Source organism: Chroicocephalus ridibundus, chromosome 5, assembly GCF_963924245.1.
Source record: "Chroicocephalus ridibundus chromosome 5, bChrRid1.1, whole genome shotgun sequence".
Taxonomy (NCBI): domain Eukaryota; kingdom Metazoa; phylum Chordata; class Aves; order Charadriiformes; family Laridae; genus Chroicocephalus; species Chroicocephalus ridibundus.
Window position 1 is genome coordinate 55649591 of NC_086288.1, and position 16131 is coordinate 55665721.

General features: G+C 39.0%; 1 protein-coding gene across 6 annotated transcripts in view; it reads left to right on the forward strand.

Moving 5' to 3' along the window:
• Positions 1–16131, forward strand: part of C5H4orf50 (chromosome 5 C4orf50 homolog) — a 91142-nt gene that overhangs the window by 5009 nt on the left and 70002 nt on the right. For 5 of the 6 annotated variants that reach the window (XM_063335441.1, XM_063335440.1, XM_063335439.1 and 2 more), the window contains exons 4-9: positions 2182–2320; positions 4369–5064; positions 8889–9003; positions 10920–11041; positions 11396–13615; positions 14377–14478. In XM_063335441.1, coding sequence (XP_063191511.1) covers positions 2182–2320; positions 4369–5064; positions 8889–9003; positions 10920–11041; positions 11396–13615; positions 14377–14478 — 3394 coding nt within the window. The remainder of the gene's footprint in view (positions 1–2181; positions 2321–4368; positions 5065–8888; positions 9004–10919; positions 11042–11395; positions 13616–14376; positions 14479–16131) is intronic. The other variant, XM_063335442.1, reaches the window with a different exon arrangement.

The following is a 16131-nucleotide window of genomic DNA, read 5'->3' on the forward strand; positions in this document are numbered from 1 at the left end:
ACCACCGGGTGGTGAGAGTGACTTGTGGTGTTTTACTTTATTTTGTATGTTCTTTTACCATTATTATTATTATAATTATTAATATTTTAATTTTCCATAATTTTTCTATTAAACTCTCTTTGTCTCAACCCATGAGGGTTTTTTCCTTTCCTTTCCTTTTCTCCCTCTTCTCCCTACCCTACTGGGGAAGGGGTAGGGGGGAGTGAGTGTGCAGCTGCAAGGTCCTAGTCTCTGGCTGGGGTTAAACCACGAAAAAAAATATATCCCTTTCATTTTAAGGGTTTCTTTTCAAGAGTTAATTTGGAATTTTGTTTTGCAAAAAAAGTTCCTTGTTTCAGAAAGCTTCCTCTAGTTCAGTATGTTAATGCTAATAATTACAGTAACTAAAGGCGCCGTTACGCATTAATTATGTAGTTGACTACAACAATAAGATCAAGTTTTTGTTAGTCAGCAACTGCACTGTTCCAAACAAAGGCAAACAGTTAAAAGGCTAGAAAATAGAAATGTCATTCAATATAATTATTTATATAATTTCTTAATTGCTTTGATTCATCAAGGAATTTGTCCAGAAATGTTTTAATAATTGGCTTTTTGAAAAAATAATAATGAAACTTTTTTGAAATAGAAGGTTTCATAGGAATGGGGCTATTTTAACAAAGATTTCGGGGGGGGGGAAATGGGAAGAACTTTATTTAAAGCCAAACCAAAGAAAGTATGAGACAACAGTTCAAGCAGCACAAATGACCAGCTGAAACTTGCCTGGGATATAGGAAGCTTGTTTTCTGGGATCTTAGCCAGCCAGTAGGAAGAAAAGCGATCTTGTGCCTGAAGTTCTTGTGGCTGAAGCACAGACAGATGAGATGAGCAATGATGGACAAGCTATTGGAAAAAATGGGGAAGCAGAGTCAGTAGCTGTAACTAGCCAGGGCAAAATTTTGGGTGGATGTGTCACAGTTTCCTTTGATACCAGTGTCAGACCATGCAGTGCCTGCGGTGGGGAGGACCTCATCAGGTTTACTTCAATACATTAATAGACACTTATTTAATGATGTGCTTTCTATTTTAATCCTGTTGCTTCAGAAATATGTTTTTATGTGAGATTTTTGTATGAATGTAGTGTTGTCATGCTGGGGTGGAGGTAACAGGAAATTTTGGCAGGTAGGGGCAGTAGGACAAAGCTAGAAGATAGAGGTGGTCAGGGGAGACAAGTGAAAGACTGTTGAAGGTTGAATGAAGAAATTCAGGGAAGAAGATACGGTACAGCACAGTTCTGAGAGGCACAGGGGGTAATGTGTGCGTCTCTAAGATGAGAAAAGAGGGGGCTTTAGTACCTGCCACAGGAGATGAGAGACTGGAAAAAAAAAATCCTTAACAAGAAAAGGATGCTTTGGAATTCACAACTGTTTAAAGTATTGAGAAAATTTGGATGTGTAGACTGAAAAGGGAAGGAAAACTTTAACGAAAACATGAAGCTTGCTCTCGTGAACTATTTTAGGTCCTCCTGCTATGCAGAGAAACCCTATCACATCACACCACATCATCTTACACTTCAATTTTAATAGCAACAGGTGAAGTGAAACCTGTATTTTGTCCATGAAGCTGGATTTTGACAAAGTCAATACAGTTCTGCATTATAGGTTTCAGTACCCACTGTGACGTATGTTACAAGTAAGATGCTTTCCCTTTGGTCAGTAAAACACATAATTATTTGTAGATTACCTGTAATTCTAATTTTGATGGGAAACATTTACTGTCATCATAAAATTTGAATTTGCTAACCGTGAACCTAGCAAAATCCGATGATCAGATACATGCAGAGACCAAAGCGTTGTGGTTGTCTTTATGGTAAGTTGTTACTTCGTATAGCATGCCAAGCTTCAGTGAGCATTAATCTTGTAAATGTGTTTGCTTGTGGGTTTTGTATGAAGCCAGCAGAGAGAGAATGAACAGAGATGTTGCCTTTAACAGTTCTGAGAGTCTCCAGAGTAATGTGCAAACCCCAGTACACTTGGTAAGAATTAAGTGTTTATTATTAGGGATCAACAATTTATTACTATTTTATTGTTGGGAGAAAAATGGAAAAGTAAACGTAAATTAATGCATTGCTGATGACTGCTTATTCATCTGGAAATGTACTGTGTGGAATTTACTCAGCAAAGATCTTCATTCTCACTATCACAGGATGAAAGAGCTGGAGCTGTCACACAAAACACTTCTTGTGACAATTGATCAACTAAATGTGAAGGTGCACCAGGTTGAAAATGCAAATGTGCGTGTTAAAGGGAAACTGCGAGACATTCGGGAGGACCTGATCAACTTGGTGAGGAGGATATTGTTTCAAATGAGCTAGTTTAGCTTCTCTTTGTGGTAATAGTCAATCTCATCTCCAGTGATCTCTCTGTTTTTAAGCAATCAATCATCTCAGCCTTTCTCTTTTTCTATAACCACAGGAATCAGAAGAACTTTTTGGTCTTTTTTTTGCCCCACTTTCTATTTCTCTAATGTTTTTGACAGCCCTGCCAATATTCCTCTCATTTGGGCTCTTGATCTTTGAGATATACACTCCCACTTCCTTCTTTCTCCCCAGAACCCACTCACCCTTCTCCCTAGGTCAGACTTTATCTTTCTAGCCTCATAATAAGCATTTTTTTGATTCCCTAGCGTACGTGATACAACAGCACAACACAGCTAATACAGCCTGTTTTCGTAACGAAATGCAGCTGCTCAGCTTGTCATCTGGCTCTTGAATTGCTCAGGCATTTTCAAGCTGGGCCCCACCTGCTGTTGCATCCACTTTAAGCTTCCTGCTTAGCTTTGTGTCCTCTTCCAGCTTTCCCAGGTTGGTTTGGGTCCTGCCTTCTTCCCTGTCACGCATTGTCACATGGGCCACTGCTCTGCAGAGCCCTTGCTGGTGTGAGCCCTCCTCTGCAGAGTGCCCTTCACTGAAGCAAGCTGACCTGCTCCCTCATTGCCAAGAACATCCCGCTGCTGATTTCATGCCCTCACAACTCCTCCTCCGCCATGTCTGGTGTGAAATTGTCAGCCCTCGCGTCTCCCAAGTGCTAGTACTTCTTCAAGTACATGTTTTGTATCAGGAAGGTCAGCTGTTGGCTGGTAACAAATACAATGGGCGTTTTTACCTAGTTTGCACAGCTCACTGAGTGGACCCATGAAATTTTTACCTAGTTTGCACAGCTCACTGAATGGATCCATGAAAATGGAGAAGGAATGAAAGCTATTCAGGGATGGCCTACAGTGAAACAATGTCTTTTGATTCTGTTTATAATAAGATACACTTTCATTGTCTCGGTATAAGTCAAAGTTGAATAATCTGACAGAACACTAGTGCCATGCAGTGTGACTCATAAGTATGAACAATAGTCTTTGCTTTTTTACTTAAAAGTTAAATGTATTTTTTTTTTAAGACTCAGGAAGCTTAGACATATATTCTCATCAACAGTTAACCAAACTATTATCCCACACCTGTCTGACTTCACATAACATTTCAACCTAGTGTTCCTGTCCTTGTTGGTGAACCCCTCGGAGAGGAAAATACTGGAGATCAAAAAGACTGACTTAAGGAAGTCCTTGAAGAAATACAGTAATGTTTCTGTGCCTTCAGTCTTGCTTCAAAGTTGCCACAATGGCCCTATGATACGATACTGGTGGCTCTCACTCTGCTCAAAACAAGGGCAGCATGTGAATCATGAAAGCCTCCTCTGTCTTTCATTGACATCTTTCACCTCTGTATGTCTCTGTGTTCAAAAACACTTTGGCGCAAATGAAAATACCAAAGTGTTTCTTAAACTGATTCAAAAGGCATCTGTTCCTTTCTCCTTTTTCAGGGGGTTCATAAAAGGAGCTGACAGATGACAGGTATGGTGAAGGGCAAAGGGCAAAATCTTGGTCTCTGAAAGGTGCATTTTATATTTTCTATAATAGAACCAGAGCTTCTCTGCCTGTAACATCTCAGTGCTACACTACTGACAGTGTTAATGATATGTTTCTATATAGTTCAGAGCTCGTTGTATGGATTCCAGTTCAAAGGTTTCTTTTAATTTAATGTGTTCTATAAAACATGCAAAAGTTTAAAAACTTCCTGTACTTTATACACTGCTACTACTAGATGTGGGCGAGTTTGTGCTGTTTGTTTCCTGCTGAGATGTTTCAGTGACAGCTGAAATGACAAAACAGTAGGTAATTTTTTCTCTAAATGCAGGATTTTACTGGTTTTAAAAGAATTCTGCTTATGTCATTCCTGAGCTTTCATAAAACAAATGCAGAATTGTTGTAAAATTAAAAGAAAATGATAAGGGAAGAAGAGATTTAGTATTAAGATGTTAACCATACAACTCACTGAAATTGTAGGTTGAAAACCAAGAAAAGTCAGAGAAGAAGCAAAAGCAAAAATTACGTTGGCTTCAGGAGCAGCTGAAGACAAAAGAAGATGAAATAAAAAGCCAGTCAGAGTATTTTGAGCACTACAAACAAAGGCAGAGACAACAGACAGCAGTGTTGAGAGAAAGGGAGTGTTACCTTCGGGGTGAGGTATCTAGGCTGGAAAAGCAAGTCCTAGATCTTAGTGCCCATATTGGTCTTTTGACATCCCAGTTAGAAGAGGGAATGGTGCAGTATCTCCAACAGAAGCTGGAATCATCATTCAGTGGGACTCAGGGCTATAAACACTCTGATGTGGAAGTAATGGAATTGAAAACTTGCATGGAAAATGTGGAGCATGACATGAAAAGACACCTCGAGACACTTCAGCAAAATCTGAAGCTTTTAAGGGAAAAAGAGGAGGACAAGAGAAGAGAACAGGCAGACCTGCTGAGAGAACTCCAGTGCTCTCTGGACACTGAAGACTTTCTCAGAAGAAAATTGGAAGAATCTTCCCATCACGTTTATAGTCTGAAATTATCTGAAATCAAACTACAGGAAAAAATGGAGGAGCTTTTAGATGAAAATAGGGCTTTAACACTTCAAGGTAGAGTGCAGTTGAAAAAGAAGAAAGAAAAGGATTTATGGCGTACAAGACTGGAGAATGGAGAAAACAGTGTTGGCCTGGTAAGTAAAAATAATGGAAGACATAATTAGCTTTTATCTTGATATCACCCTGGATTACACCTGTCATTCGATGTGCAATTGAGATGCAAGTGTGTGGCTTTTTCCTTCCTGCATTTTTTTCCTTTATTTCTGTAGGTGCATTAGTACTCATAGTCTCTAATTCACACCCACTGGAGTCAGTAGTTGGATCTTCATTGCATCAGTGCTTTTATCAGGTACATATCGAGGGCACTTCACAAATCTTGTTTCCTTAAGATTTAAGTGACATGCCCAAGGCAAAAGGTCTCAGTTTGTACTAGAAGTAGAGCCCAGAAGAACTTCTGAAACCTCTGTCCTGTGGACGCCATTCCGTGGAGGAGTACATGTATGGTTGGGTGAGTTTTCACATCCTATTCATGCCCAAATGCTGAAGAAGAAAGCACAGCTGACAATAAATCTTGTCTGTGAGATTTTTCTGGATAACGGTAAAGAAGGGAAGATGGATTCAGTATTCATGACTGGGAGCGAGTTGAGATATTCAGTGGTTTGCAGCTCCGTAGCATTGTGATATGCCCTGAATACACTGAATGGGATTTGTTTGCTTCACTCCAGCATTGCATGGGAAAGCTCTGCATACGCTGTAATATGGCATTCAGCTTCTGCCAATTCATTTTGCTGACAAAGAGCAATTCTTTTCACACAGAGGACTCAGACAAAGTTTTATTCTTTACGCACTGAGGTGGAGGGTATTTTTATTCTGAGGATTTGTTAAATAAAGTGAAATCAGCTAAGCCTCACACTCACCTATTACGTTCAGATTGTGACCTGATATCCGAAGAACTCTCCTGATTTTAACTGCAGTTAACTGAGAGGTAATAAGTGTGAAAAAAACCCCTTTAATATAGGAGGACAATCAGACTGTGAGTATTTCCACAACTGGGAGAAGGTAGAGGGGTTCTTTTGTCTGTAAAAGCTAGAAGAAATAAAGACAAAGTGTTTTACCCTGGCAGTTGAACGCACCTTTGCAGACATGGTGATTTTGTACCATTAGTGGTTCTACAGTCCCAAAGAAGTGAGGTCCAGGAGGTTGCCTTTGTGTGAGAGAGAAAGAGTGGTAAGATCATCCCGCAGTCACTGGCAGCGCAGGTGTGAACTTTGTGGAGAGCTCGGAAGCCGTGCCTCACCGCATGTGTCTCCGCAGCTGCCCAGAGGTGGCACAAGGACTGACTGTTGTTGCTTGTTTTTATACTTAGCCTGGACCATTGCTACAGTTACTTTAATGAGTGAGTTCGCTTCTTCTTGGGAATGAAAATATTTTGAAAATATTTTAAGACATTTCTAGAAAGTCTTGCACTGAATTGTAAACATGTACAACAACTGAGTGCACTGTGAGGGACTGCACAGCTAAAATCAGGAGGAGCGAGGGCTTTCAGAGCCAGGGAAAAACTATTGGTTTGAGAAAATTGAGAAAAGGAGAAAGCAAACGTTATTTGAAGGTGTGAGCGCAAGATATATCAAGTGACTAATTGCCTGAGACTAATCCCAAGAGTCTTTGAAGAAACAGGACCAAATCTCTCATTCTATGCTGTACCCTCATAAAAGGTTATCTTTTCCTCTACATAACGTTTTCTAACCATTTCTTCTCTAAGTATTAATTTACAGCTGTGTTATTCTAGGCGGTTGCTGAGTCTCAATTACCCAGTCTTTGGTATAAATGGCCATAATTTGTGTTAAGCCGGTTTACTTTGATTTGCTGCACAGTAGGTTGTGTTCCCTAAATGCTGTGTGTTGCATCATCAGCATCAAATCTTGTGCCTTATGCATTTCTGGTTGTCTTTTCCTCCGCTTTTGGTACTGCTACTAATTCACATGGATATTGCTAGTAGAAAATGGTTTGAAATAGCAGGGAAAAATTTCAATATCTGTGATAAAAGGAGAAGGGAGACATCTGGTGTTGCACTGTAAAACTGAAGAGGGCTTTTTCCCCTTATCTTGTGTTTTACTAGGACCCATCAAAATAGAATTTCCTAATCTCATTACCGTGATCTTGTAGTATTCATGCCAAAACAGTTACAAGAAAAAACTATGTGAGCTCATCATATTCCATCAACAGCCATAAAAATGAGAAACTGTGTGCAATACAAGGAAGATTTTCATGCCGTTACTTTTCTGGAAAGCTGCCTGTATATCACTTTTCACTGAAAGAGTGAATGGGATCATTTGCCTATTTCACAGCTAGGAAAAGCATAGTTTGTGAAAATGGCTTTATCAGACTCCTGTGAAATACACATGGCATCAGATTCCTCAATAAATACCATGTCGCTCAAATGCCAAGCACATCAGTTATTCCTGAAATCTAGCCTGAGTTGTTGCATCTTTGTGCAATAAGATCCAATTAGGTGTTTTGTTCTGGTACTGTAGAGGTGACCTGTGTCTCGCAGAGGGGTGTAGTCACATAAATCTGAATGTCCAAACTTGGTCTCAGGATCTTGTCTGCAATATTCCAATTGCAGCCTATGCCTGAATGAAAAATGTGTTAAAAAGCAGCTGGTTCCATGTGACTATGTCTTGATTTATCAGACAGTTTCTGTTTGTGAACATTAGAGGTCTGTTGAAGGAAAAGTATGAAACATCTTTCTACAGCTTTCATATGACGCTGAGGTCTTGATCTCACAATGTGGTGTTCCTGGTATCCAAGCATTGGATCTTTTACATCATTTTGTGTAACTTTCTTTTGACAGAACCCACATATATGTCAATAAAAGATATCTGGGAAGAAACAAAGGCAAACTTTCAGGAAAGGAATGGATGTGTTTCAAGGAATTAACATTAGCTTCAATATTGCTGAGAAAATGAAGGAAGAAATCTTGGAAATGTTGTGGTTTCCACTTAAGTCAGGCCTCACAGTCAAGAAGTCATAATAGAGCACTATAATGTGGCAGCTGACTTGGGTTGAAATCAAAGTTATTCTCACCAGTGATCCTGTGGAAAATCAAATGGCTTTTCTGACTCACTATGGACTGAAGGCTTTGAAGTCATTGCCTTTCCCATCTCTATATAATTTTAAGGCTGCAGCTGGGCCCAAAGGGACCAAGTTTGTTTTCTGCTGGCATTCGATGCAGAACAGTGCAGGAAAACAAAAATGAGTGTGTTGGCTTGTTTTCTGCACTGTAGCTGTTTTGGCTACTGCCTTGATTATGTGTTTTGCTGAGAAACATGAAGCCTGAGTCTTCTGTTCACTAAAAATGCGCATGGTGCATGGGAAATGTGACCTGCTGTGTACCAAGCAATAAGGGTATCTGTTTTGCAGCAGGAATTCTCACAATTTCCAAATTCAGTCAGGGAGTCAAGATAAATATCAAGAACAAAATATGAAATTTACAATTAATTCATCAATGGAAAAGAAAATTTTATTTGGAACAATTATTCTACTTTGAGTTCTTCCAACCTAGGAACAGTTGTCTTTGTAACTAGGCACTGGACTATTAGTCTCATTCCCTACTTAGTTGGACTTTCTTTTCTCTTTGTTCATGAGCATATAACTCAGTCTCTGTTCCGTCTGTGATCTGACACATTGCATGCTTATTCCTCAGATTTTCTTCTTAACTCTTCGTTTTGTCAAAGTATGAAGGAAACATTAGAGGGAAGTCTAAAACCACAACATTTACCAGAAAATGTTGGAATGAGAAAATTGTATGAAATAATAGCAATTATAATGAAATATAATGAAATAATGGGTCTTTTGAATGCAAAATAGCAAAGGAAATTTATGTACCTGTTTTTCATATCACAAGCACTGTATAATTATAATCTTTTTTTTTCTTCTTCTTCCTTTGCCCTTTAAGAATGGAGGTTTAATCCAGGATGACATTCAAAATCTGAAATGGGGAGCAGTCTTGGATTCGTTCAGAAGCAGAGCTACTCAAACTCCAGTTGTGCTGCTAAACGCTAAAGATTCTGGTATGAAAACAAGCTGGAATTTTTACTTTCATTTCTGTGCAATAAAACTGAAGATGATTTCATTCACGTGGTGTGCATGACTAGAAAGTATAAGACCTTCTAATAACCTCCTCATCTGGAAACTGTATCTTGCGCAGGTGAAACAATAACTATTTGCCAGTATGATATAAGCATTTAGATATGAACAGTCTCAAGAAATCCTAGGATCTTAGAATAGTTTGGGTTGGGAGGGACCTTTAAAGGTCATCTAATCCAATCCCCCTGCAATGAGCAGGTACTCTTTCAAGTAGATCAGGTTGCTCAGAACCTCTTTCAACCTGACCTTGAATGTTTCTAGTGATGGGACATCTACCACCTCTCTGGGCAACAATCTGTTCCAGTGTTTGACCACCCTCATTGTAAAAAAAATCTTCCTTATATCTAGTTTGAATCTACCCCCATTTAGTTAAAAAAACCCTTGTCCTATTGCAACAGGCCCTGCAAAAAGGTTTGTCTGCATCTTTCTTATGAACCCCCTTTAAGTACTGGAAGGCCGCAAAAAGGTCTCCTTGGAGCCTTCTTTTCTCCAGGCTGAACAACCCCAACTCTCTCAGGAGAGGTTTTCCATCATTCTGATCATTTTTGTGTCCCTCCTCTGGACCCGCTCCAACAGGTCCATGTCTTTTTTGTGCTGAGGGCTCCAGAGCAGTACTCCAGGTGGGGTCTCACCAGAGCAGAGTAGAGGGGAAGAGTCGTTGACCTGCTGACCATGATGCTTTTGATGCAGCCCAGGATACAGTTGGCCTTCTGGGCTGTGAGTGCACATTACAGAATCACAGAATCTTCATGGTTGGAAAGGACCCTTAAGATCATCGAGTCCAACCAAACAACCTACAATCTCTGCCACTAGAGCATGCCCTGAAGTGTCACATCTAGACATTTCTTAAACACCTCTAGGGACGGTGACTCAACCACCTCCCTGGGCAGGCTGTTCCAGTGCCTGACCGCTCTTTCAGTAAAGTAATTCTTTCTAATATCTAATCTAAACCTCCCCTGCCGCAGCTTCAGACCGTTTCCTCTGGTCCTGTCATTATTTACTTGGGAGAAGTTGTCTCATGTCCAGCTTTTCATCCGCAAGTCCCCCTTGGCAGGGCTACTCTCAATCCTTTCATCCCCCAGCCTGTATTGATACCGGGGTTGCCCTGACTCAGGTGCAGGACCTTGTGCTTGGCCTTGTTGAACCTCCTGACGTTCACATGGGCCCAATTTTTGAGTTTGTCCAGGTCCCTCTGGATGGCATCCTGTCGCTCCGGCATGTCAACCACACCACTTAGCTTGGTGTTGTCCACAAACTGGCTGAGGGTAACTTGCTGAGAACTTTCAAGAAGCTACAGAGATGCAGAATTAGGGGATACTTACCATGTCCTGGCTGCAGTATAGTGTTTGGGAACGCTGTGCAGCAGATTTGCTTTTCAGACCAAACAACATGGAAGCTCTGAACTTGACAAATTATATCAGGTAAATTTTTCCAACACAGATTAATGAAAACTTTATAGCAAGTTTCAGTGTATGCAAATGCCAGACCTGCACTGAATAATTTTAACCCGTAAGTTTAACCCATGAGTTTTCATCTACTCACTGTAACGAGATGTATTTTCCATTTTTAAATGCTTCAAGAACTGGTTTGGGGACCCAAAATAGACCTTATTTTAGTGCTTAAGATTTTTGTTTCCTTGTGAAGTTTGTTTTCTTGTTTAGTGTTGTGCTTATCTCTGCATATTTGGTGATATGTGCTTCTGCTAGAAAAGGTAGTTTTGAGCACACCCTCACTAAAATACTTTTCTGTTCAAAACATCTGGTCAGATGTTTTGGGGGTTTGTTTTTCATGTAACTATCTGAGAGTGGCATTACAACTGTCCGGTGCTTTACCATAACAGAAACACAAGGATGTGGCCGTGATGGACTAAAGCAGATGGAGGAGCTACCAGAACTTCTACCAGTTTTGGAACACAATTGCAGCGCCTTTGCAAAAGTTGCTGGTCTAGCTGAGATTGAGCAGGTGAGAAGAAAAGTTACCGCTACTCTTGCTATCTTTGTGCACAGTCTGTGCAGAGTCTGTGAATTTTGTGATAAAGTGAAGAGTTGGTGTATTTAAAAAATTGATGTAGAAGTAGCTTTAAATCATAGCTACTAAAGATGTTATTCAAGATGAATACCTGTGTGCACTAAGAACATTATTGACTTATTTGTACCTTTACTCTCATTGCAAATCTTTTTATAATTTGAAAATTTTTTTCTCATCTATGTAATCATGTATTTTATGGATGGAAAATAAATTATGATTAGCAACATAGAATGGTATATCGCAGCTTATATTTTTTGGTTTGGAACATTTCTCTTTTGCTATTACCAGGTCACCCTTGGAACAAAGAGGGCAGGTACTCTAGAAGATAATTTCACTTTGTTCAGATGTACCCCAAATTATTGTGCAGCAAGACTGCTTCCCCCTTGCTCTGAGAAGTTAACTACTGATGAGGCAAGTAAGGAAACCAAAGATGAAGAAAACTTTTCTCTCTTGAAGGAAAAAGTTATAGATCTACCAGCAAAGACATCCTCTGTTTCTGTGGCTGAAGCTTTGATGACGAAGAAGCTCCAGCTTACCTTGTTAGAACCTGAAAGCTACCACATATCAGCTGTCACCACTGTGAAGGAAACAAAGAGTTTGGATTTCTCTGAGGCAAACACCAGTCTTTGCTCTGATGCACTTGTTGCAGAAGGAGGATTTTCTGACAAAGCTTCTGCACTTCTTCGTGGAAAGATGCCTTGTACTGTGACTGAAATTTTCACATCATTTCTAGAAAAATATAATGTTGAAAAACATTGGGAAAACAAGCAAATTCTGCCAAAAAGCATAAGTGAAAATATATGTCTGGATGAAGTTGTTGATGATGGAAAGTACCACCAAAAAACCTTTATAGGGAGAGCTAAAGGAGAAGAAATACAGAATGAACAAGCCCAACCACAACAGGTGACCTGTATTCCTGAGGAAAGTTCTAAAGTTTTAAATAAAACTGAATTGATGAGGCCTGGGAAGCAAGCAATGGAAGCCAGAGACAGCCTAGGTAGCCCACAGGATGTCCAAAATTTATCTGTTGATTTTAAAGATTTAAAGAAGCATTTTGAAGGGAGCCCTGAACAAATGGAGAAACAAGGAAACCTCTCAGAAATCTGCATCTCCGATGTGAATAGGGCATATAAGGGAGAAGACATAATCAAAATGGAGGAGGAAGGAGATCAACCTCAGAAACCAACTCACCAAACAAACCCTTCCAGCAATATTGGGCTGAAAGAAAAGAAACACCAGGCTGTGAAACTATGTGAACCAAATGAGAAGAATTTCTCATGTCAAAAAATAATTGCTGAAAATATACAATATGCATACTGTCAGAATTTTTTTTGGTCAGAAGCAGAGAGGTATCCACTAAGCATATTGTCTCCTTTGCGGGAGAGGGAGGTGTGCTTAAGCAAACTGTTCCTGCCAGGGAGCAATTTTTACGAGCATTTGTGTCATCTGTCACTACCGGAAGCTGGTAATGAACGTAATGTGAAAATATATGCACTGGAAAAAGTGGTGGCTGTATGTTCCCAGAGGATATTTCTACTGATGCAAGAGAATGAAAATTATTCAAAAAAGGTCTGTATATTACAACAGGAGAATGAGAGATATGCCCAGATGATGTGTGCACTGGAAGAGGAGATGGATGCATATTTTCAATACATTTTAGCAGTAGATGAAGCTAATGTTGTTTCATTCCAAAACTTACTTAATGAGAAAGAAGTTGCTGGTGGATGTTACAATAACTTATCAGAAGAAAACACTGTGAGCCCAGGAACATTTTTTGTTGAAACCTTGTCTAAGAACCTCTCATGTGTTGAAGAGAAAAACAGGAATTCTGAAAAAGACTCTTTGACAATTGCATCAAATAAACTTCCCAGGAGTGTTTTATCCCTGGATGGAAGGAAAACGAGATATTTCCAGCTGCTTTCTGACCTGAAAGAAGAAAGAAGCAGATGCTTCAAAGAAATAGCTAAATTATTACAAGACAAGGAGAACTATGTAACAAAATATAATGAATTAATACAAGAGAGTGAAGGCAATTTACAAAGAATATCTCTTTTAGAAGGTGAAAAAGAAGCTTTACTGGGATGTTTGGCAGAGGTAAAGCGTGAACGAGACAAATACGGGACCTTGGTTTCAGAACTTCAAGAGTGCAAAACCAGCTGTTATCAAACTATTTCTGATTTACAGAAGGAAAAACGTGTACTGAAAAGAGAAATAGACAGAATCAAGAAAGAAACTTCAGAACAGCTTGATGAATTTCATAAGGCAAATGCAAACTTTATTTTAGAAAATAACCAATTGAAAGAATTAATGCCTTCTTTGGGTTTCACCGATGAAGAGCTGAGAAAAGGTAAAATTTTGGAAACAAAGGAAAAGATAGTAAAACTAAAAGAAGAAAGTCAGCAATGTGGTCTTAAGCCAGAGAAAGTTGAAACAGCATGTAGTGTAACTCAGACTGAAGAAGAAGGAGTTCTGGTTGTAGACCCTTCAAACTATTTTCCCAGAAAAGAGGTAAATAATAACAATGAGGTATGTTATCAAGCAGGATTTTCTAAAGAAAGGGGGAGATATAAACGTCATTTGGAGGACAAAGCTAACTTAACTTTGTAATATAAAAAATGTTGTAACCTCCTATGTGTTGGAGATCTGAGGTGCTAAAGTTAACTTTTAAATAGAAGGCAAAATACCACAGAGGTTTTTTCTGAATGTTGTATTAGAGAATTTTAAAATTATACAGCAAGCTACAAAGTTAAAAATAATGCTTAAAAGAGCGCATTGTTCAGGGATTTTTAAAATTATTTATCTTCTTGCAGGACTAAAAGCTTCTGGTAGAGCAAATTAATTTCCACAGATTTCTGTTATAATGGTGAAGTATTCAAGGTTGTGAATCAATCATGTCTTATTGAAAAGTACGCACATGTACACATACTAACTTTTATTCTGATAGGGCCTATTTTTTCTACTGTTACGATTTTTTGAAACGTGTGCCTAAAGACAGGATCTTTATTTATAGCTGATTTCTCATCCACATTTTTTCTTTGTAGTCATGAATCTTACACCACAGTGAATTTCTATGGAGATCACTACATTCCTGTAAAAGCAGAATTATTACTTCAGTTGAGAATAATCCACAGGGAAAGATTTATCTCTAGTATCTTGATTTTATGCAAATGGTTTTAATAATTCTGAAGGAAACTGTATATTGTTCTGTAAAAACCAGTGTGCCATTTTATATGGGTGAGAGGAGTCGCGTCTTTCTGTTGTGTATACAGGGCAGCATGTTTGAAAGCTACAGTGTGATGAAAGAGCAAGTTGAAAAGGCAAAAGAGGAACTAAAAATACAGCAAAAGGAGTTAGAAAACTCAAAAAAAGAGGTAACCTTCTACTCTGATGTAATTCTGAGGAGCAAATTTTTTCTTTCTTGTTTTCTTACGTGTCTGTTCTTTCTGCCAGGATTTAATGCTTTTACAAAACAGGGAATACTCTGATCTGCAGAACCAAAACGTACCTCTTTGATCTTTCCGTTAAGTGATGAATTGCACAGTCATTCATGGTTGGCCGGAACTTCAAGTGAAGCTGTGTAGCTCCAGCACACTTTGACGGAAGGCGGGTGCTTAATAAAGACACACAGCAGAAACGATCCGGTGTGGCCATGTCTGGGCAGGCTGCTTCCCTCCGCTCAATAGAAATGAGGAGGTGTAGAAGGCAGTAGAAGCACCCAGGACTACGACAAACCTGAATTCAAAGTAGTTTTTGAATGAGAGGCAAAATGATGTAAAATCTGACACTGCTGAGGCATCTCAATACATCCGATGACGGTGTGAAGCAGGCACACCGCTCCTTCTCTACACATCTATGTAGTAAACACGAAGTCCAACACTACCTACATGGAGACTTGTTTGGATGGCTGGTTCTTTGCCTGTGTAAAGTAAATCTGCAGTTTTAATACCAACCAAAGCAGCTTTCAGTCCTGTGCCTTTCCGAATGCATTAGCTTTCACATTCCTATTTTTTATTGAACAATCTCCACTGCACGCTTACCTAAGCAGAAATATATTGCTTTTATGGCAAGCATGTATTTATGGGGTGGTTTCATGCAATAACAGGCATAGCTTGGACTCCCTGTGAAAAAACCACTGGCAGTAACAAGTGTGTTGAGCGTGTAAAAGCATAGCAGGGTTATACATGGTGGGTGTACATAATGGTTGTCCTTTGACAGCTTTATAAGACTTCCCAGATTTCAGGTGAGGCGACTGGAACGAAAGCGTGGATTTGCATGTGTGACTTTGCAATTTGAACATGAACGTGATCATTTAGTTTTTATCTATTTTTTTAAAATCTGATTAACTTGTGTCCTTCTAATCCTTTTATGTGTTACAAGAAGTAGCGTGTTACACCACCTTCCTCAGTTTACTTAAAAGAATGTGAAGCCTTTGCTTTCACAAGAGAGAAGAAATGATCTGTCATATGAGGGGAAAAGCTTGCTGTCAGGCAACTGGCTGATCTACTGAGTGGTTTTTTTGTGGTTTTGCTGTTGCTTTTTTCAAAAACTACAGTTAAAGTTAATGTATATAAGTGGAGAAAATGCATCCTAGAAAAAATATAAAGGTGAATATATGGAGGCGCTTTTTTTTTCCTCCTTTGCATTTTTCATTTTTGATGTTTCTCAGGAAGAGTTTTTTTCCCCCAGCTGATAAAAATCGTACTTTCCATTTGCTCTGAGGGCTTTCAAAGATGTAATCTCTGAAACGGTGAGTGCATTCACCACTGCTTTTTTTAGCTTTATTCAGAATACTCAAGGTACCTTCAAATTTAGAAATCAATTTAAAAATTAATCTATTTTTCTGCATAGGTCTAGTTAGATATGTTTCCATAGGACTTGCTTTAAGAGTCTTACTAATTTCTTATAATAAGATTATAGTATATTGTGTAATTCCATTTATTTTAATCAATTTACAAAAATTTAAAACTTGTGGTGTGGAGATCAGACTCAAGACCACGGTTGTAAGGTGGTATTGAGAAATGATA